Source organism: Orussus abietinus, unplaced genomic scaffold (genome assembly GCF_000612105.2).
Source record: "Orussus abietinus isolate OABI.00-Male unplaced genomic scaffold, Oabi_2.0 scaffold8, whole genome shotgun sequence".
Lineage (NCBI taxonomy): Eukaryota > Metazoa > Arthropoda > Insecta > Hymenoptera > Orussidae > Orussus > Orussus abietinus.
Window position 1 is genome coordinate 202,676 of NW_019395997.1, and position 21,139 is coordinate 223,814.

General features: G+C 43.9%; 3 protein-coding genes across 10 annotated transcripts in view; 2 read left to right on the forward strand and 1 right to left on the reverse strand.

Moving 5' to 3' along the window:
• Window positions 1-876: 876 nt before the first annotated feature.
• LOC105699533 (mucin-1) lies at window positions 877-9,772 on the forward strand. Its single transcript, XM_012424614.1, has 21 exons — window positions 877-1,011; window positions 2,839-2,985; window positions 3,067-3,124; window positions 3,232-3,302; window positions 3,816-3,992; window positions 4,519-4,617; window positions 5,726-5,824; window positions 5,933-6,031; window positions 6,111-6,209; window positions 6,317-6,415; window positions 6,496-6,594; window positions 6,686-6,784; window positions 6,920-7,018; window positions 7,154-7,252; window positions 7,388-7,486; window positions 7,582-7,680; window positions 8,189-8,287; window positions 8,365-8,463; window positions 8,625-8,729; window positions 8,862-9,121; window positions 9,236-9,772. The coding sequence occupies exons 2-21, from the start codon at window positions 2,877-2,879 to the stop codon at window positions 9,317-9,319; spliced, it is 2,151 nt and encodes a 716-aa protein (XP_012280037.1). The 5' UTR covers window positions 877-1,011; window positions 2,839-2,876; the 3' UTR covers window positions 9,320-9,772.
• A 293-nt stretch (window positions 9,773-10,065) lies between these two features.
• LOC105699534 (N-acetylglucosamine-6-phosphate deacetylase) lies at window positions 10,066-12,746 on the reverse strand. 5 transcript variants are annotated; one of them, XM_012424619.2, is made up of 8 exons: window positions 12,513-12,746; window positions 12,025-12,242; window positions 11,638-11,912; window positions 11,435-11,564; window positions 11,274-11,362; window positions 11,009-11,153; window positions 10,734-10,910; window positions 10,066-10,669 (listed from the first exon to the last, which is right to left on the reverse strand). In XM_012424619.2, the coding sequence occupies exons 2-8, from the start codon at window positions 12,230-12,232 to the stop codon at window positions 10,452-10,454; spliced, it is 1,242 nt and encodes a 413-aa protein (XP_012280042.1). In that variant the 5' UTR covers window positions 12,233-12,242; window positions 12,513-12,746; the 3' UTR covers window positions 10,066-10,451. The 5 variants fall into 5 exon arrangements, with proteins under 5 accessions (XP_012280042.1, XP_012280041.1, XP_012280040.1 ...); XM_012424618.2 differs by having other exon boundaries at window positions 12,475-12,746; XM_012424617.2 differs by having other exon boundaries at window positions 12,486-12,745.
• A 1,292-nt stretch (window positions 12,747-14,038) lies between these two features.
• Window positions 14,039-21,139, forward strand: part of LOC105699418 (protein kinase C and casein kinase substrate in neurons protein 1) — a 29,989-nt gene continuing 22,888 nt past the window's right edge. Inside the window, exon 1 of one of the 4 annotated variants that reach the window (XM_012424378.2) lies at window positions 14,039-14,332. The gene's annotated coding sequence lies outside the window, so the exon portion shown is untranslated. The remainder of the gene's footprint in view (window positions 14,333-21,139) is intronic. The other 3 variants (XM_012424373.2, XM_012424377.2, XM_012424376.2) reach the window with 3 other exon arrangements.

Sequence of the window (21,139 nt, forward strand, 5' to 3'; positions counted from 1 at the left end):
ACTCTTCAGCCAGTCGAGCGTCTATTTCTGCCGATTTGTTGGTGGAGGAGATACTTCGATACACGTCTTCAAGGTTCAAGCACCTCGACTTGAGACTTTAAAAAGTTGGACAATTTTACCACTGTACAATTATATTTCTCATTATATTTAACGCATCTCATGTCAAATTTAGAATCGTTATTTAACAAAATTCGGACGAATGTAATAGGGGGAATTATTTTTGCATGAAATTTCGATAAAAGGACAAGAGAAATTTGGCGAGGACAGTTCTGCCTACGTTCCTCCTCGAAATCGAACGCTCCTTATTGTTCGGTACCCTTCGGCCGTGTAAGTCGATGAAAAAAGGAGAAAAAAGGAGAAAAAATCTCGGAATGGATTCTCGCAAACATTGTCAGACCCCAATGGGTGTGTTCGTTACGACATCTCGTATCCTTTATTGGACGTGCTTGATTTCGCAACCCACGCGAATCCCTCGTTTCTGGACTCCTTCCTCGAGCATTTCGGCCTTGCGACTTTTCCCTGGGATAAGAAGAATAATCCGCCGATCGTTTACGTACAGTGTGCGACACAAGTGTGCAACTTTCGATTACATGCAGATTTAAATAGCTCTTCCACTCAGAATCCTTCGAAGCGTCGTCCCTCTTGACAAACCTGGAAAATAATTTTTTTTTACTTTCAGGGGAACGAAAGAAAAGAGAAACATCCCGCAAAGGGAAGGGAGACGAAGAAGAGAAAGAAAGGTTCCTATCTGCAGTTCGAAGATGCCATTATTATTATTAATGAATTAAAAAAAGAATCAAATTTGGGAATTCATCCTTTAGAGGACTCTGAGAGCGGCGCGCGCAGGAGCGGGCCTTGGTACGGCGCGAAGGTGTAAGAGCGCGCTCAGTCTGCCGAGCGACTTCGCGGCGAACGGACGTGTGTTGTGTATTTGTATCTCGAAGGATCGGTTCTCGTCCGGCCACAAGTTTCACGTTTCTCCAAGGAGCCCCCCCACTGGCCTTATCCAAAGTGAGTATGGATTACACGATCGGGTTACTTCCTGCTTCGCAGGATCCTTCGATTAGTTCCAATAAATGGAGCAAAAGGAGCGCGGAATGGTCGGCTCATGCGAGCACGTGCTTTCTCAGGATAAGTGTACCGCAATACCCGTTAAATTTCCAGTTCAAAAACGTATTTGGCCGATACTCTTTCACGATCCTCGATTATTCCTCAGGATTATTTCATTTTCTTGCGGTGTGATATGTGTCCAGCTTATTCGGTTTTATAAAATCATAAATAAATAAAGAATAAGTAACAAATTATTATATACGATGATTTAATATGTTGGGGGTAAAAAATGGTCCCTATAAATTGCCGGTGTTTATCGATATGCTCTTCGACCACCATAAGTGGTCGCCGATATGAGAAATTTCGCACGGGGCGCTGCGATTGCGACATAAAGCTGTCTTTACCTTATCTGGTAAGATTCTGTAAATCATGCCCCAGGCACTGGTAGAACGCGTTACGTGACGTACACTTTGAGGTCGCATTTCTGGAAATGGCCGGTCTCCCTGCGATTTCTTTCCCTCGAGGAATCGAGGATCGGCGTCTGTACGAAGAAAAAAATAATCACATTGCATTGGTCGGTTTTACTGTAACTTATTATATATACTCGTCAGTCGGCGCTGCATGTAACGTATTTATACATAACAGGGGGATGAAGCGATTTATTTTCTTCAAAGATCTCGAAAATTGGCACCTGTATAAAAAAAAATCACGGTTAGCGAAAAGGTTTTCTATAGATACCTGCATGACGCTCTCGATGACTTCACTCGCAGAGAAGAGAAATATCGGCGTAATCTCTTTTTAACTTCGCTTATGTCATATCCCCCTATTATTTGTGAGGCAACAATTAGGAACTCTGGAAGTCCTCTGGCAAGAATTTTCTGGAGATTAAGAGTCGCTTCCACTTCGGATTACATGCCCACAAGGTCGTCGACTGATTTATGCATCTCGGTGTAACAGCATCTGGGACACACCTCATTTAACTACTTTTGTCTGCATAAATACTTCCTCGTCGGTATCGATTGGGGGTTGAAACGAGAATGCAGAGTATGTAAAGTATGTAGAGTATCTAGAGTATCTAGAGTATTTGAAGTACATCATCGCATTTACAAATGCCCGTACACCGTATCGGGCGCTCGTAAATTACGACCCGAACGCCAATTCAGAGAGATTCCCTTTCGCAATGACATCAATATCTTTTTAAAGATCACTGACACAAAAGTCAGGGGAATGCAAATCGGAACGTGACTCAGGTCGATCGCAAGATGTCATAAAAGGCGCGGCGAGGGAAGTTTCCTGGTAGAGGCGAGATTTGCCAGATAAACGCAAGCAAATTAACAAATCGTGGGAATCGTAACTGTCAATGGTCTCGATAAGGTCGGGATTTTACTGTAGTTTAGGAATTTATCGATAACATTAGTTTCGCGTTGACTAAGCATTGTAACGATTTGTTAAAGTCTCGGAGGCATTCCGTGCGGCCGAACGCACGCGACGAGACTTTGTATAGATTTTCATCCTCGCGTGACATTGTCGAAAATTCTGCGTTATCACGTGGGCGAGGCAGAACATCCGAACCGATTTTTGCTCCGCATACGATTCGCCTCGTTCTCGTGGGCGAAAGCCCGCCATGGGCATGCTCTTATATGGGAACCATGACTCGTACGTGTCTTTGAGATTCGAGGCCACGTATCGCGCAATCCGCGACCGAGATCCAGGATCGACTTATTTCCCTACGAAAAGTAGAAGTAGTCCCTAAGATAAGTTTTCGCTAATTATCGGTCTTGATTTCAGGTAGGAGTTCTAAAAGAAGCTGGTTTCACAAAGATACAATGGGCGGCATGACGCAGAGACCGTGGACCCCGACCAAGAGGAGAGGACCCATCGCCGCCGAATTCGGCAGTCCTGGGCCAGCTTGCGTCACTTTACCACCGATGACTGGTACCTATTATCGAGATACCTTTTAACGCGTTATAATGAATTTTTATCAATTAATTAAATAACGCGTTATCCCCTTCCCAGGCAAGCCCGTGTCGGAGTCTAAGCGAGGCAGGGCGCCGGCGTTTTCGTTCGGTAGCAGGTAATATTATTAATATCGTTACTTGACCCAGGGACAACTCGGCGTACTTAATTCAAGCCTCCCTTGTAACGTTAATTTATGCTCGATGATCTGAATTCCCGTTTTAGGCACAGCAACAAGAACGAGAGTCCTGGTCCGGGTCCTGGACAGTACAACGTCTCAGGTCTCAGTGCAAAGGGTGAGTTCCTTTCCAGATGACTTTTCATCCTCCTGGTATTCTTTGGATTTTGATTTTCAATAAAGAAATGTTGATCTTCGAGGAAGATCGGGAATATTAAAAAAATATGTAAGATGAACGGTACCTCGTGAAAAGCCAGGCGGGTTCGCTCTGGTCTGGAGGTCAGTAGCATTATCGACCAAACTCGTCGGAGGTATCAGTGCACAGGAATTGATGTAACCCATAATGGAACAGCCTTAGACTACAAATTCCTCCGCATTTCTCCATCTAACCAACGATCGTGGCCGGGAATTCACGAAACCGATGTCGTGACTCGCTTTGCACTGTAACGTAAAATTAGTCGTTAAAAAATATCGAGTTCATTAACGAAATTGCCGAGTCGGGCGCGATTAGAGTTAGCTAAGAGAAGGTAAACTGGGTATCTCGGCCTCGATTCAATGCCTTTGTCTAGTAATAAAGAGTATGGTGAGATTATCGATAAGGTGGAAAGTATGATATTCTTCTCGATTTCAGGAAAGGACGTCGCACCTGCCGCCTCCTTGCACGGGAGGACGAAATCCGCGAAACAAGAGTACACTCCTGCACCTGGTGACTATAATCCTGAGAAAGCTGTGAAGATCATCGCCGACAGCTCGCCAAAATACTCCTTCGGCATCAAGACCCATACCGAGAAGACCAGCACCACACCTGGTAAGGTGTTAGGATAAGAGGCTAATTAATATATCAATGAAATATCCAGGGATAGACAAACTTGGGTAGATCGGGGTTTTAGTATAAAACGAGAAAAAAAATTATCTTTCCAGACACTGAGTTAGAATCGGCACTTGCGACCTCGAAATTACCTTTGATCAATTTTCCCTTCAGATTGGAGGCATAAATTTGTGCGGTTTTTTTTTTATTAACGAATGTGAACGGAAAATCGCTAATCAATTTTTCTCCAACGTAATCATTGAACGTAGGTCAAAATCGACACTTGCGATTTAGAGAATATGTTCGACATATTTTTCTCTTGTACTTGTACGGGCTAAAGCATGACTTATTTTATTTTTTGTACAATTTGAATGAAAAAATCGAACGAACCGATGCCTCAATCTGGATATGTTTATACGCGGTTTCACGTACCAGGGGGATTTGGTGCGGGTGTAAAAGAAAAAGACCACGTGTGTGTATATATACATATGACATTTTGTACATGAATTTACGTTCCGGCATGTAGCTCCTGGAGATTATGTCCCCGAAAGCGTGAATCTGGGAAAAGCTCCCGAGTACAGTTTTGGGATAAAATCGGTGTTGGATAAGCCGAGCGAAGTCCCTGGTAAATACAGAAAATATAGTTGCTGGTTAATTAATTATTCCCGATTACGAGTAACGAGCCATTAACAGCCAGGCTTAGTTAACAATGCCCGTGGGCCGAGTGAGTAATTCACTAATTACAAGGGAATATAACACGTAACCTTAGATAACTAAATCACCTGTAAATAACATTATCATTCCATTATTTATCTATTATTTTTCTTTAAATCATCAGTTATCCAGGGTTGCGTGAAATCGCGAAATCGAGCGACTTTGCGAGGTAATTCGTTGAAATAACTCGAATGTAACGAAATTGCGAGGAATATCTGATTATCCTGTCTCCACTTAAGACCGAAAATCACGATAGGTACCCAAGGCGTAATTTATTCCTGGAATGAGTGCACAGACACGCTCTTATTTGTACTAATTTCCGGATGATAAGTCAACTGACTTTTAATTCGGCGAATCAGCCATTTTCTTGGCTTTTCGGTCCAATATCTCACGATTTTTAGGCCAGCGGAAAAGGACGATCTTTTATTCGGCGTAGACCTTATTTCCCGTTGTCTAAGGCTGTCGAAGTTGCACATACCTCGTCGTTATCACGGATCATCGAGATATCACTGCCTATCGTCGAATCATGGGGCGTTATCACGGCGAGCATCATTAATCATGGTTTAGGTATTCGGTTTTATTTCTGCAATAACCGTGCGACCTCTGCGACTCTCGTTGCATGATATCTTCCTCTGACAAGAGAAATTCCATCGTTATTAAATATTAAATCTGCATATATATCTGTAAACGTCATGCGCTTCTCATGTATGTAATCATCGTGGCATGTCTCATGTGTGTAACCGTATTGTACGTAATCGTTATTGTATTTAATCGTCGAGTGCATCTTGCGTATACGATCTGTATGTAATGTGCTTCTCGTGTATGTGACTTTTTTGTAGTACTGCTTTTGTCGAGGTGTTGTTTAACGTTTAACGATCTCAGCTGACAAGTGGGATGTTGCGGTCTGAGAATCGGCAAGGAGAGTGTCCTCGTGCTTGATCGGCTTTGATAATTATTGGCGTGGTATTTTATGAGTGAAAATGCTTGATAGCACGTTAACCGTCTATTGTCATTCCCAGCACCCGGTAGTTACTGTCCGGAGAAAGTGAATCTGGACAAGGCTCCGCAATTTTCATTTGGCGTGAAAAGACCTTCGGAAAAGCCGAACGACACGCCCGGTAAGAGATTCCCTATATCGTTTTATATACATTTTATTTATCGATTAATTTATTTACTTTTATTTCGACATTTCTAATAACGTTGCAATATGAAACCACGTTTTACAGCACCTGGCACGTACTGTCCGGAGAAGGTAACCCTTGACAAAGCACCGCAATTTAGTTTTGGCCTTAGAACGTCCATCGACAAGCCCAACGAGACGCCAGGTAAATTTTTTTTATCTTGCATTTTCTATTTTATTTAATTCCTTGAAGTGATTTCTGAGGATTCGATTCGTTGTCGCAGCACCTGGGACCTATTGTCCAGAAAAAACGAACCTTGACAAGGGTCCTCAGTACAGTTTAAGCGGTAAAGGAGCTCCAGAAAAACCGAACGATGTGCCAGGTACGACAGACCTCCTTTTTTCATGAACGCGTCCCCTTCTTTCGAGCGCTTCTTTATCTCCGATGATTTTAAACCTCGTTGGAATTGATCCATGGGGATAATTACAGCGCCAGGCACCTATTCTCCGGAAAAGGTGAATCTGAACAAAACGCCGCAGTACAGTTTCGGGGTGAAAGCTTCACTCGATAAGCCTATCGACACCCCAGGTAAGGATCGTTTGATTATTCAAATGCAAATAGCGATTTCAATGCGAAATTCGTCACTTTTTGCGTCGACTTTCCTGCAGCTCCTGGCGATTACGCCCCGGAGAAGTTCAACCTGAACAAGGGTCCAGAATTCAGCCTGAGTGGAAAAGGAAATCCTGAAAAATGTAACGACGTCCCAGGTGAAATCTCTATCCAACGACTAGACTTTCCAGGAGTGTTGCGAAGCGATCGTTCATAAGATTTCCTTTTTTTTTTTCATTTTCTTCCCAGCGCCAGGCACGTACAGCCCTGAGAAATTCAACCCCGATAAAGGACCTCAGTACAGTTTATCCGGGAAAGGGATGGCCTCAAAACCGAACGAGAATCCAGGTTTGTAATAATTTTATCGACAGGAAAATCGACCACTTTTTAGGATTAAGCATCGTTATCGATAACTTCAGGCCTTCCAGAAGTGCTGCAAAGCGGTCAATCTAATGGAAATTGATCCTTTTATTTTCTCCTTAGGGCCCGATGCGTACAGTCCTGAGAAATTCAACCCCGATAAAGGACCACAGTACAGTTTATCCGGGAAAGGGATGGTCTCAAAACCGAACGAGAATCCAGGTTTGTAATAATTTTATGGGTAGGAAAATCGACCACTTTTTATGATTAAGCATCGTTGTCGATAACTTTAGGCCTTCCAGAAGCGTTGCAAAGCGGTTCATCTAATGGAAATTGCTCCTCTTATTTTCTCCTCAGGACCCGACGCGTACAGTCCTGAGAAATTCAACCCCGATAAAGGACCTCAGTACAGTTTATCCGGGAAAGGGATGGTCTCAAAACCAAACGAGAATCCAGGTTTGTAATAATTTTATCGGCAAAAAAATCGATCACTTTTTAGGATTAGGCATCGTTGTCAATAACTGTAGGCCTTGCAGAAGCGTTGCAAAACGGTCAATCAAATGGAAGTTACTTCTCTTATTTTCTCCTTAGGACCCGATGCGTACAGTCCTGAGAAATTCAACCCCGATAAAGGACCTCAGTACAGTTTATCCGGGAAAGGAATGGCCTCGAAACCGAACGAGAATCCAGGTTTGTAATAGTTTGGTCGACAGGAAAATCGAGCAATTGTTAGGATTAATCATGAAGTACCCTAATCGTAATCAATCTTAAACGAATCTCGGTAGGCCCGGGTCGATACTATCCCGAGAAAGTAGATCTGGGACATAAACCTTATTACAGCTTTGGTAAAAGGACGCCACTGTATAAGGCTAGCGATACCCCAGGTAAAGAGTGTAGACTAATATCTCGTGTCGTGTTAACGTGTCTCGTGTCTGTGGAAAGTGTCTCTTCAAAGAGTCACTCGTCACCTGCAATTTCTCTCGCACAGTTAATAACATCGCCTCGACGTCGCTAGGACATCTTTTAAGTGTCGTTTGCCTCCACCCTGAGAAGAAAAAATTAGTTGGCCGAAACAAATATCTATATCGTTATCTGAGTCATGAGTCGCGTAAAGTATTAATTTGGATATTTCTTCGAGTCAACCAACTTATTTTTTTTCTCAGTGCAGTTCGTGCGTCTCTCACCATTTTTTAATTAATTCCTCACTGTACACCGCCTTTAAGCCATTGTCACGTAATACCTCGAGTGTCTTCACTTTCGTGTTGCTCGTGCTGTGTCGGCAAGGGCTACTTTTAAGTTAATAGATGGAAAATAAAGTTCTTCTGGGAAAAGTAGCTCTTGTAAAAGTCGAAGGGACTCTGTAACAATGTTTTTTATGTCCTTGGTCCGCAGCACCTGGAACTTATTCCCCGGAAAAGGTGAATCTGGACCATTCACCTCAGTACAGCTTCGGTATAAAACCAGCTGGTGAGAAACCGAACGGTGTCCCAGGTAAGGAGAGAAAATTTATTCAGAGCGCACAGCTTCCGCTTGATGTACATTGACACGTCTCGTGCTGTTCGTTGTAGCTCCTGGCACCTATTCCCCTGAAAAGGTGAATTTAGATAGAGGTCCGCAGTTTAGTTTAAGCGGAAAAGGACCGGCGGAGAAGCCGAACGATATCCCAGGTATCGTAGAAAAAAATACTGCAGGGATGTATGCGATACGTATATTGGATAAAAAAAATATTTAAAATCTATATTGAGGGCAGGTCGACTCGAGACCTTATTAACTCGCGTACACGTGATTTCGACTAAACGGGAACTCATGCGATACTTTCACGTTGAAGGACCTGGAGATTACAGCCCGGAGAAAGCCATGATGCTGCTCGAGAAAGCTTTCCAATTTACTTTCGGGTTTAGACCCCCCATGGACCGATATAACGATGCCCCAGGTAATCCGGTCGGTCATTAGAGTTTGCCACGTCCCTTACAAAGGTCGCAAAGGCTGATTCTGTTTAGTGAAGAGATGGAAAGTGGTTTAGTACTAAGATTTCTCTCTAATGGGGTTTCTTTCTTCATGGTAGCTCCTAATGTCTACACCATCCCCTCGGCCCTGGGAGGCACCAAGGAGAGCGACAAGAAGACCGCGCCTGCATACTCGATTTCCGGAAGACAGAAGGTCTTCACCGACGATCGCGTTCTGGTTCCTGGACCTGGTTCCTACGAAGCTGTGAAACCGGATGCTGTTAGGGCGAAGAGTCCTGCTTACAGCATCAGCGCTCGTTTCCAGCTACCCAGTGATCAGTCCAAGATCCCTGGACCTGGGGCACATTGCCCTGAAAAGGTATATCCTCGTTCTCTTCGGGTTTTGCATTTACATTTGTGAGAAGATATCCCGATCATGCTCTTTTTGATTTTTTTTGTTTGATGTCATTTAATTTTTCTTTCTTAATTTCAGGTCCAGTTAGACATCCCTCCAGCTCACACCTTCGGCATCAGGCACTCCCCTTACGCCTGCAACTTAAAAGACACGGTATATTGATTTAAATCCTAGACAAAGACGTTCTGCGACGCATGACGGAATATATCATCCACCTTTGCGTGACCTTAACTGGTTATTAGGAACATGGAAATTCCAGGGATCTCGGGTTAATTCTTTTTTCTTATACCTCCTACGTTTCATTTTAAACTATCGAACGTGTAGACGAACGCGAAGAGACCGTTTGTGGGGAATAGGTGAAATCGCTCTGGAAAAACGCTTTGAGGACTTTTGCTGAATCCTAACGCTCTATTTAGCAGGAAACAAGGTTCACCTTTAAAGACGCACTTTTTAGTTCACGAAGACAGTTCTTTGACGTGGAAAGACGGCAAGTTGTGACAATTTGTTACGTTAGGATAAGGTTTCTACGGTGTTACCCTATAAGTAGGATACGTGAATTTCTGGTGTACACTTTCGTGAACTTTAATCATCGTATTAAACTTGTAGGATCAGGTACGCTACTTGCAAATATCAATGAAGCTCTCTCGCCCTGTGAATAAAAGTAATATTTTATTAACTACATTGCGCCTCATTAATTTACCAGTAGTTATTTAGTCTTCCGAACGAGAGCATGCGGTGCATAACTGGAGTGTTTGTTTAAATTCATCACGTCTGCAAATGTTTATTAACTCTCTAATTTTGTCTACTTAATTAACATAATCGAGGCTGAAATGAAAATTGCATCAGTAGAGACATTACTATGGTTTTATCGCAGGGAATTCGACATTCAGGTTTGTGATAATTATGTGTATAAAAATATAATGATTTATTAACTCTTATCAAAAATAATAAAACATGCCTTTTAGTTACAAGAATAAAGGAATCACCGGTCTTAAAGTGTCAAAGGATTTTTTAATTCCACGGTGTTAAACGTTTGTTCAATGCTAAGGATTCTTTTCAAAAATACTTTGCATATAAAAGTGAGTGTAAAATCACACGGATAAATGCATGCTTATATATAGTATATACATAACGTAATAGTTCATCACGGTAGAAATATAGATACACGTATTCGATATTGATATTTTGGTTAAACTTTTTTGCAGTTTGGATATTAGAAGATTCACAGCCATTAAGTGTTGGATCGAGATGATTCCAAGTGATGCCATGATTACTTCTGTAGTGTGCTAAAAATTCAGTGGTGACTTTCGTTAGTCTTGTCACTAGGTTTCGTATTCTTGGAGGTGTAAACGCATTGTCCAGCGATCCACGTGGAAATTACTTCTAGATTCTCATTCAGTAAAACGAAATCGGCTTCAGCTCCAAAATTTAAATTGCCTTTATCAGCCTCGATGCCCAGAGCTCTTGCTGGGTGCAACGTGGCAGCTTCTAAAGCTTCAACCGTCGAACAGCCTACAGATATTTAATAACATTTATTAATATTCACTCATTTCTTTTATTGATATTGTATGCACACCTGTGGCTTCTTTGAAGAATCGAACACTTCTAGACATGTCTGCGGTACTGCCGCACAATGTATTAGTACCAGCAATGTATGCACGACCAGCATTCACTTCGATATCGAGTTGTCCCAGTCGATGTAAACCTTCTTCAAGACCGAGAGCAGATATTGCATCTGTTACAAGCACTAGTCCTTTGTTCAGACAAATTATATGTATTTAATTTGATTTAAAAGTAGAAGAAAGAGATTTTGACGCTTACTTTACAGACTGCACGGAATAGCGATACTACCTTCAGAGTGAGTGCGGTGAGCAATTCGCAGAGCAGCAGGATGAGTGTGGACACCGTCAGCAATTATGCCGAAATGAACTATTCTCTCGGGAGGTATTTGATCTGACGTTAAAAGACCCACCAATCCCGGATCTCTATGATGAAACTGCAAAAAGGGTATCTATTATGTACTTCCATGCTTTTGTTACGACTGTAATTCAGTAACTATTGCAAATTAAACAACGAAATATATTTAATATCCATGTCAAAATTTATATAAGCATACCGGAAGCATCGCATTGAATAAATGAGTAATAAATGTAGCACCATGTTGAACGGCCTCTTCTCCCTCTCGTAAATTAGCTACAGAATGCCCTAAGCAATAAATATGTTGAATAAAAAGTGCTGAAGTACTAATTTAGTAGTAGATATTAAAATATGAGTTACCTAGGGAAATTTTTATACCCCTTGTCTCTAATTCTGTAATAACAGACATAGCGTTCGGCAGTTCTGGTGCCAGTGTAATATAACTTATGTTCTGGAGATCGCCATACATATCCGTGACCGACATGAAGCCCTGAAGAAGGTGGGACATTTATTAATTTATCATTGTATCATTTACTGTTAACAATTAATCACACTCTCTGTACCTTATCCAATTGTTTTATATAATTTTCTGGGTGTGCTCCTTTTTTATCAGGGCTTATAAATGGCCCTTCGACGTGCACTCCCAGGATAGTAGCTCCGTGGCTGCCACCGTTTCTCTTCTTTATTTTTGGTATGACTTGTCTGTACGTTTCCGTAGGTGAAGTTACCAAAGTGGGACAAAAAGCTGTCACCCCGTACTCCAAAAGCCCCTTTGCAACTTTATTAATTCCTCCCTCTACGTCATCGACGTTATTTGAAAAGTCTATTCCGAATCCTCCTTTAAATAATAAACAAATCGTTTAGAATTACTATTTACAAATAATTTAAACCGGGCATTACAAAGGTAATACTCGGATCCCATTAAAATTATCACGTGTCTTAAGATGTACCGTTTATTTGTAGATCTATGTACCCTGGTGAAATCAAAGCTCCTTTGCAGTCCACTTCGACGTTAGACATGACCTTCTCGTCGTAAAACAATTTCTCTGGATTCACGACCCTTCCGTTCCTGACCCACAGATCTTCCAGAACAATTTTTCCATGGCGCAGAATTTGACAGTTGTGAAATTGCTTTAGTGTCTCGGTGCTTGCCGTCATTTTTTACTTCCTGGAATGAAGTTTCGAAAAAGTCTATCACAATAAAGTTAAAAGCCGCCGTTAATGGGAGTGGTTGATAACGAATTATCAACCACTTATCGTTCATATCTTCAGGGCCACGTGTCAGTGTGTCAAGTCAATGAACTTTATACAATGAATCCTGACATTTTTAGAAATGTGTTGAAATTAAACAAAATGAAGACTCGGCGGCTTTAAAAATCTTGAGCCACGATCATGCAGACCGATGTCACACCTAGTGCGGTCCATCAACGTGTCATACTCGAAAAAGCAATCGGAGCTTTTCATTCATAACCCGCTGCGTTCTATGTGACAACTGCAGAAACATAAAGTCTTATATTCATGGAATTTACATCACGGAAGAAACTTGTAAAGTAAAATTCCTAGTTATTTACTGTACAAAATTACGCAAATTACCTAGGGTATTTTATTTATTCAATTCATTGCAGCCCTCGGTGGAGAATGCGGAAAGCATGTGCATTCAAGATGGCACCAAGATAACAAGCGAGCTCGAGAACTTATGTACTTGCAGTACCTGATGTATAATAAACTGTAAAATAATTAATGTAATAAAGAAACTTACTGAACAATAACAATGAGTACGTTTAATTAGACGAGCATGTCTAGCAAACCCTCTAATCGCCTATTCCTCCTCAAAATCACTCGTAGACCTAAGTTAATATTAATTTCCTTGCGTTCGGAGAAAACTGCGTGCCATCTCCTCGGTTGTCCTGTGATCCTGTTAGAAATCGGAATTTTCAACCCCTAAAATTTTTGCCCGGGAGAACCTCCGTGCCACCTCCTCGGTTATCCTATGATCCTGTTAGAAATCGGAATTTTCAACCCCTAAAATTTTCGCCCGGGAGAATTCCGTGCCACCTCCTCGGTTGTCCTATGTTCCTGTTACAAATCGCCAGAGATGGAATAGGATCACAGGACAACCGAGGAGGTGGCACGGAATTCTCCCGGACAAAAATTGTAGGGGTCGAAATTTCCAATTCCTAGCAGGATCATAGGACAACCGAGGAGGTGGCACGGAGCTTCTCCCGGGCAATAATTTTAGGGGTTGAAAATTTCGATTTCTAACAGGATCACAGGACAACCGAGGAGGTGGCACGGAGGTTCTCCCGGGCAATAATTTTAGGGGTTGAAATTTCCGATTTCTAACAGGATCACAGGACAACCGAGGAGGTGGCACGGAGTTTCTCCCGGGCAATAATTTTAGGGGTTGAAATTTCCGATTTTTAACAGGATCATAGGACAACCGAGGAGGTGGCACCGAGTTTCGTGCCTTACATCTACGAATGATTTTCAAGGATCAGGAATAGGCGATTAGAGGGTTTGCTAGACATGCTCGTCTAATTAAACGTACTCATTGTTATTGTTCAATAAGTTGCTTTATTACATTAATTATTTTACAGTTTATTATACATCAGGTACCGCAAGTACATACATATGCCCTCGAGCTCGTTTTTTACCTTACGTTTACGTTTCCACCACCAGGTTGCACCATGTACACGAGGAAGCCATTCATGACCGCCAGTGTACTGGAGATTTGGGAGTGGGGAGGTATGTTGCAGATTTAAACAATAAATTAATGGGAGATGTTTTCCTGTATTCGGGTAGGCGGTCCAATGGGAGTAAACAGGAGTCAACAAAACACAGCAGCAATGCGAGCACAGTTCAGTCGGCTGCAGTCGGTTACTTTCGCATTGGCTCGTCTTCCTTCGGCCCCCTCCGGGTGGCTCCGCGTTCGCTCGTTCTCCGTGGGCACGCCCATCGGCGCCATGGGCGCCATCGGCGGCTGCCGGGAAGGGAAGTCAGCAATCGGCCGTGGAGCAGCACGATGAGTGCTCGCAGCGCGTTTTAGGCCAAGTCTCGCACCGATTTGCGAGAAAGCATCGAAGGGGAACATCGAAAGTGTCAGCCGGGTGGCGCGAGTCGCGAGTGTCGGGTCGGCTTTGCGGCTCTCAGGTGACGTGGATATTCACGGGCCTGGCGGCCGCTCGAGGGGCCTTTTCTTCGCCGCCTCGAGAACAGGATTTACCATCCGTCGCACCGCTCGCGTCGCAGGAATTTTCGGTAAGTGAGTGAGAGAAAACCGGCGGCGCTCGAGCGATCCTTCGACCTGCGTCGACGCGTTAATCGAGTTCGGCGTAAACGTCGAAATAATCGACACGGTTTAGGCCTCCGCGAGTCTCTTCCTCGAACGATCGCCGCGAACGGTATGCGCGACCAGAGATTCTATTCCGTAGCTCGTACGGAATTTTTTTTTCCCATGAAAAATCTCGCCTTGCAAAGTCGCGTCCATTGGTGTCAATATTTTAATGTCGTTTACGAAACTGTCAATTTCGCGGTGAGAATCGAGTTCAAGCCACGAAGACAAATCTGGGGACAGGTGGCTGTCGATCGCGCATCATAACCTCTTAGACTTGCGTATCATCATTTCTTAGAGTCGCGGGGGCTCATGGGACTGAAACGAACGATTAAATGAGGTGCAACAACGAACTCGATGTCGAAAATCCATCTTATAGGCGTTAGTCGAGAAAACGTTTACACCCTTTGGATTTACGCAGCTCGGTAGCGTTCGACGCAGGGTCCTCGGTAGCTAACTTCGCGTAACATAACCTCAACGCTCGCCGAGCGCAGAGAACGGCACGGAACCTCGGCCGTGGTTTCTCAGAGAACCGGGAACGGGAATTCCGGTTCGCCTCGCGTTCCATTTCCGTTTCTTCTTTCTTATTTTTTAAACCAGGGCATCTACGCGACTTCTTCGTCAAAGTCTCCCGAAGAGCGGGGGAAATCGATGCGATATCGCGATCTAAGATCGCTTACCCATCCGATCTGTATTCCGTTTGGTCGAATCTTTACGTTAACCCGAAGTACATTCCCCAATCGCGAAAAAGTATGTTACAGGTAAATGCGCATGAATGTCAAGTAACGATAATAAGTTGCGATTCGTTTACGCAATGCGAATTATCTTATCCGTGACCCGTTTAGCTGCTCGGCGAGTCTAACGGAATCCAGGTATTCGTCAAAACAAAAAGATGTCGAGGACACAGTCTAGGAGAGAGTAAACAAATGAGCCAGAGCTTTAGGAATGTTTCGTCACGGCGTAAACGCGATATTCCGATAGAACGTTATACGTTATCGATTTATTTTTAGACTTCGCCGCAAAATTCATTTTCTGTTAGACTCGTCTTTAAGGGGATGTGAAAGTGGTGACTCGTTTATGAAACTTTTCTCCGAACTGGGTGTATTAAATAGTTTCAAACTTTACTACGCGAGTCCGGAGGCTATAAGGAAGGTCCTGACCTCCATGAAATTAAAATTATTTATGAATGAATTTAAGAAAAATTGAAATTTGAAGATGTATCGGGAACTTTTATAGCCTTATATTCGTTGCGGAATCGAATTCGAAGATAATTGAAATTCGATAGGGGGAATTGGTACTTTTGGGTTAATTGCCCTGGAAGTTAATTTGTCAAGGTGTACCTTGGGGGCAATCCGGCAGAGCAATGTTTTCTACGTGCTATAGTGGAAGTCGTCCTCCGTGACGTTTTACGCTTGCACTTGCCCCCCACTCTTCGTCGGGAGACTCATTTAGTACGCAATAAATGCGGACCCTCGTATCTCGTGAAGCAATTTCGCGAGGAAATGACGTTCCTTACGTTAATGCTCGAGAGACCCGAAGAATTGCGCCTCCAGGGTTTGGCGTCCCTTGCCGGGATTTTCGTCATTTCGTAAAACGTAGAGATCTCTCGGCAATCCGAGGCCTCTCTAAGTTATCAAAAATCGAATGCTGATCGCTAACCGAGCGATTTTTCATTTCTCAAAAATCATGATCTTTATCAACCCTGCCGAGCTTTGGAGGTCGAGGGGTTATAAATGATAAAAAGTGCACCGATCCGGGGCTGATAGTCGCGATAACGCTAAGTATATCGGCGACGATATCCCGCCTTCCACGTTTCTCTCTCTCTCTCTCTCTCGAGGGACGTCCTCTTGGAAGTGGAAATCGATAATCCGAGAATCTGGGTCTCAGCTTACCAAGAGGCATCCTCTCGAGCTTTGGGCGGACGTAATATTTCCGCTATCTTCAGGGTCACTCGAGTGGGGTAAGGGTTTGGGATTTTACGGCCGGTCGAGAATGCGACCTGTTAGTTTGTCGGACGGAATTCACCTTCGAAATGGGATAGGTTAGGGCATCATCGAATTCCATCCCAGTGACCTACCAAAGGCGTCCTAAGGTGATACGTAAAGGGTCATTCTATATATACGGAACGTCAAAATATTGAAATATATCACCTTAAGTCGTCTCAAAGTCCAGATCTATCGTTTCGCTAGGGAGCAGGATTATTCCCGACAAGTCAGGGAACTCCGTAGGAGCAAAGTCCGAGGAGTGGGAAGATGGACGCGGTACGAATTTTGGCAGGGATCCAAGTTGCCCCTTAACTCTGGACGCACTTTCTTTCTCTCTCTCTCTTTCTCTTCAAGGAAGCGCAGCGTCGCGTGTGCTCATGGAAATGCACTTTTTTTTTCCCCCCAGTGTCGCTCGTAAATAAAAAAAAAATTTCTGCTCTCTCTGGTGAGAGAAAAGTGGAGAAGGAAGATTAGCGGAGCAAAGATTCATATTTCATATCGTATCGACAGAAGGAATCGTCGAGTAGCAAGAGATCGGCCTTGTCGATCTTGCGACGCGTTGGCGGGGGACACGATCCGAATTCCATCCGATCCTTCGGAGATCGGTGCTTCTTGGCGCTCTCGGCAGGTAACACCTACGTTACCGGAGATGGGAGAGAGAAGGAGAAAGAGAGACGCCCACCTGTGTCAACGTTGGCGCAGGTTAAAACGCCTTGGGAGTTTATGTAGGTATGTGGAGCGTGGTGAACGGGTCGGCGATCTGTTGGCGAAATCGGTCGTGCCATTTTCGATCTTACGTTTAACGCTTCTTAACGTTTCCCTCGGACGGTCGGTTCATCCCGAGATACGTGAAAATGATTTTTTTAAATGCATATTGGGATGAAATGAGGTATCGATGGAAGGAACGTGGAATTACCCCCGAGAAGAATCCAACACCGTGTCGCTGCACCTGTCATAAATTGGGTAAATTAGGATTCTATAATGGGAAATGCCCTCGCAAACCCCGGTGGTATTCCGCGCAGCCTACCCACGGTGCCCCTAATGTTTATCTAATTAAGATAATTAAATAATGAGGAATATTCGTGCCGCGGAGAACCGAGCTTTGGTTTCAGAACCGAGCGTTCCCGGTGGAGTAAATAAAATTTTGTTCCGCGGATACATGGCCTGACAATTATCGAATCGTCGTTTCTATCAGAGTCAGTCTTTTTGTTACAGGAGGGAATTTTTGCGCATATCAAGGCACGGTAACGAATATTTTCATCTCGCGAGTCCCTTTATTTTTTCATTTTTGTGAGTACTTAACGACACTTCCGGGAGGAGAGGCGGGGGTTAAGAACGCTGGAAGATGTGAGAAAACCCGGAAAGACTCGGAATATGAAAATCCACCTGTTGTTGACGAAGGTTAGGGACCTAAAGATGCATTTAAGAATGGGCCCCGTGTCTGGCATGGCTTTGTTAAAGTCTTCTAGAGCCTAAGTCGACCGACGACCAACATTTCGCCGCGGAACTTAGGGTAACGGGTCTTCCTAACCTCTGACCTCGGTTCTCGCCTCGATTGGCCACACTGTGAATTTACGTCTAGGGAGACGGAGGCACTCCTCCCTTTCCGTCTGGGTTCCACTGGTCTCGAGGAAATGAATTCATTTCCTACAATGGTTACGGGAGGGACAATGGTTGTGGGAATGACGCGCTGCGGTAGCCAGCCTCGGGTAAAGAATGTGATTTATAACGCGCGTTAGAAATGTATTACACATGCTAGAAATTTATAACGAATTTTTCGACATCGGAGATCGATAGGTTTACCGAAATATCGTTTTCCTTTCCACGGGTCCCTTTTCTCCCGATCGTTCCGTTTCTCTTCCTCTTTCCGTCAAAACGTCCGCCCACATTCCGCTCTAGTTCGGCCGCGCCAGGCTACGTGACCGGAAATTACGAAAAAATCCTGCCCTAGAACAAGAGATTCGTCTCTGAGCCGTACAAAGATTCCTTGGTACTTGCATAGAGAATACAAGCATCGACCGCGGTAACGCACATTATACCAAAGAAATAAAAATTGTTTGTGGAAGAGATTAAAAAAAAAATTAAATTCCACGGGTGTCGGGACTTTCCTCTCGAAGCCTCCACAGTCACGTTGTCAAATTTAAAACGACTCGATACATCCAACTTGGAGAAAAGTTTCATTCGGCGAAATGAAAAATTGAGAAAATATAGTGGAAAAATTGTGGAAAGTCAAGTTTGTTTCCAGTCGATGATCGACGCGTCCTTAAGCAATGGCGATACACGACAATGAGTCACACGGTGACTCGTTGGCACCGAACAGGAGATACCGGCTTTTGTTGCATGATAATAAACGCGTGACGCGCGCTTAGATATCTTCCTGGCTTCTTCGAGCCTCGGAGACCATTAGATCATTCGGCTACCAAAGGAAACAATTCCGTAATCGCGTGTACCGACTGCGCAATCGAGCATTAGCGGCAGAGATAGGCGATCCGATGCTTGCATTAGAAGCAACTTGGACAGTTTTCTGGATAATAATCCCAGTCCATCTCTCACCTTTGCTTCCACCAGGTTAATTGACTGCGTTGTCAGTCGTGGCGCTCCTTTTTTTTTTTTGTTTGCGCATATCTCGGCGTTGGCATGCGCGACACTTGGCTGGGTGCGTGGGTGCGTGCGTTTATCCCAAGACAAGCGACTAATTCCCGAAGCGAGTCTCGACGCCCCGGCGCGTCGACGTGGCCGGCAAGTAAACGCTTCTCGGCTTATCTTTCCTTTTTAAAGCACTCGCGACAATTGACTTTCACCCCGAACGACGAGGATGCACTCCCTCTACGCGTCCGACGGGATTTTCGTATTCCTCGGGAGCATCCCGGTCTCTGGATTAGGTTTCTTTACTCGGCACTCTTCGTACGACCACTCTTAAACGGAGGACTACCGAGCTCTTTCGACTTTCATCGAGAAATCGATCCGCCGACATATATTCCAAGAGAAACGCGCGGCCCGGCTTTTTCTTCCCCCTTTTCTTCATCCCGGAGTTTCTTTTTCGCATTTTTAGAAACGCGAATGTAAAGCGTTTCGGGATTAAATATGAATATTAGGTGATGAGCGACATAAAGGCGGGAGGAAAGGGACGCGATAATTTTATTACGCTCTCGTTACCGAAAGAAGGAATTATTAAGGCGAGTGATTCAATCGACCTCGGAAAAAAAAAAATCTTGTACTTACCGACGTTCTTATTTTTATATTCAAGGTTGTATTACATGAAATTAAAGAATATTCTATCTGGAGTCTCTCCAGCCGGGTTATGATTTGTGGAAGCACTTTAGCTTTCATTAATAACGAAATATTAATAACGAGCGTATCGTACGTTGGCCGGGCACATCTCTTTCTTTATAAGGCAGGGACGGCTTTCATTGAGAAATCGAGCTCGGCGATATATTTCAAGAGAATGGCTTTCCCTCCTTTCCTCTCTTTTCTCCTCTCTTCGTTCCTGTCACCGGCCGGGGAATGCGGTACGTGGAAATTTCGGGCTTAATCTCGGAGTTGGGCAGTTCCGAAAGCACGGAGGGTATGCGCGAGTTTTGATACATATCGTGTATACATAGGCATGTATTTCTCGAGTACCGTCCTTTGTACACGGAGATGATACACGCGCGTAGTTCCAAAGTATCTCCAGCTTCCGGATACTCCGCAGAATTGGATTGCTCGTATTCGGGATTGTTTCCGATCATCCAATTTCCTCCCGCGGAATTTATTCTCACGTATTGCGCGATCAACAAGTGGGGCGAATTTTCGTTACGGAGATTAAAAATTGACCCCTGACAAAAAAATTCTTATCACCTGAATTAACTCGATTATTCGATTACGAAGACGTCCTGTAACTTGAACTCGTGCGATCGACCACTCGGCCGGTGTTTCAATCCGGTCTGACATGAGTCGATTACTTTCATAACGAGAGAGACAAGTCGGTATAACATCGATCGACATAACGCGATCCGACGTGGCCCCGTTTCCGTGCCTTTTGCATTTGCGGTGTTCGCGTGCATCGAATACCGCGGCATTTCCGCGTCGAGTTCGCCGCATGCCGTTGCCGACGTTTTCCGTGCGGGAAAATTAGCGTTAAGGTGAAGCGAAACCTTCCCTCGGATCGATCCGTTCGAGAAAGGCGCTTTTTTTAAACGGCATCTTTTCTTAATAGTGCCAATGAAATATTTTGCCAATTCAAAGAATGATTCTCCCTAGAAAATTCGGGAATTTGGGAATATTTTTTTTAGAGGAGGTTAGGCACGTTAGGTTCCGCCGCCATTTTCTCGGGACGAACTCTTGCAGTATTATATGGTTTCGTAAGACATACGACCGAGTCGCCGAATGGCGGTGATCTATATCGAACGAGTCGGCAAGTGGGCGCTCGAAGATCGATTTCGAGTGCGGTCGCGACCCCGATTCCATTCCGCAATATCTCGAATCGATGACCCGCTTCTCGGCGCATTATTGCATGAAGTCCTTGGGACGGAGTCAACCGTGAAAACGTCCGCGATGATGTTACGATTTTCTTTGTCACTGACCGCGAAACACGGCGCATTCGGATAAATCGAGTACTGTAGGAAAGGAAAATGAAAAATCATGAGGAAAAACGTACTTTTCGGCGATAAAAGTGCCTAAAGTATGTATTGTATATTTTAGAGGGGAAAACATTGAAAGATTTACTCGTATTACTTGGGGTGAACCTCGTGCAGAATTTAACGTTAGGTC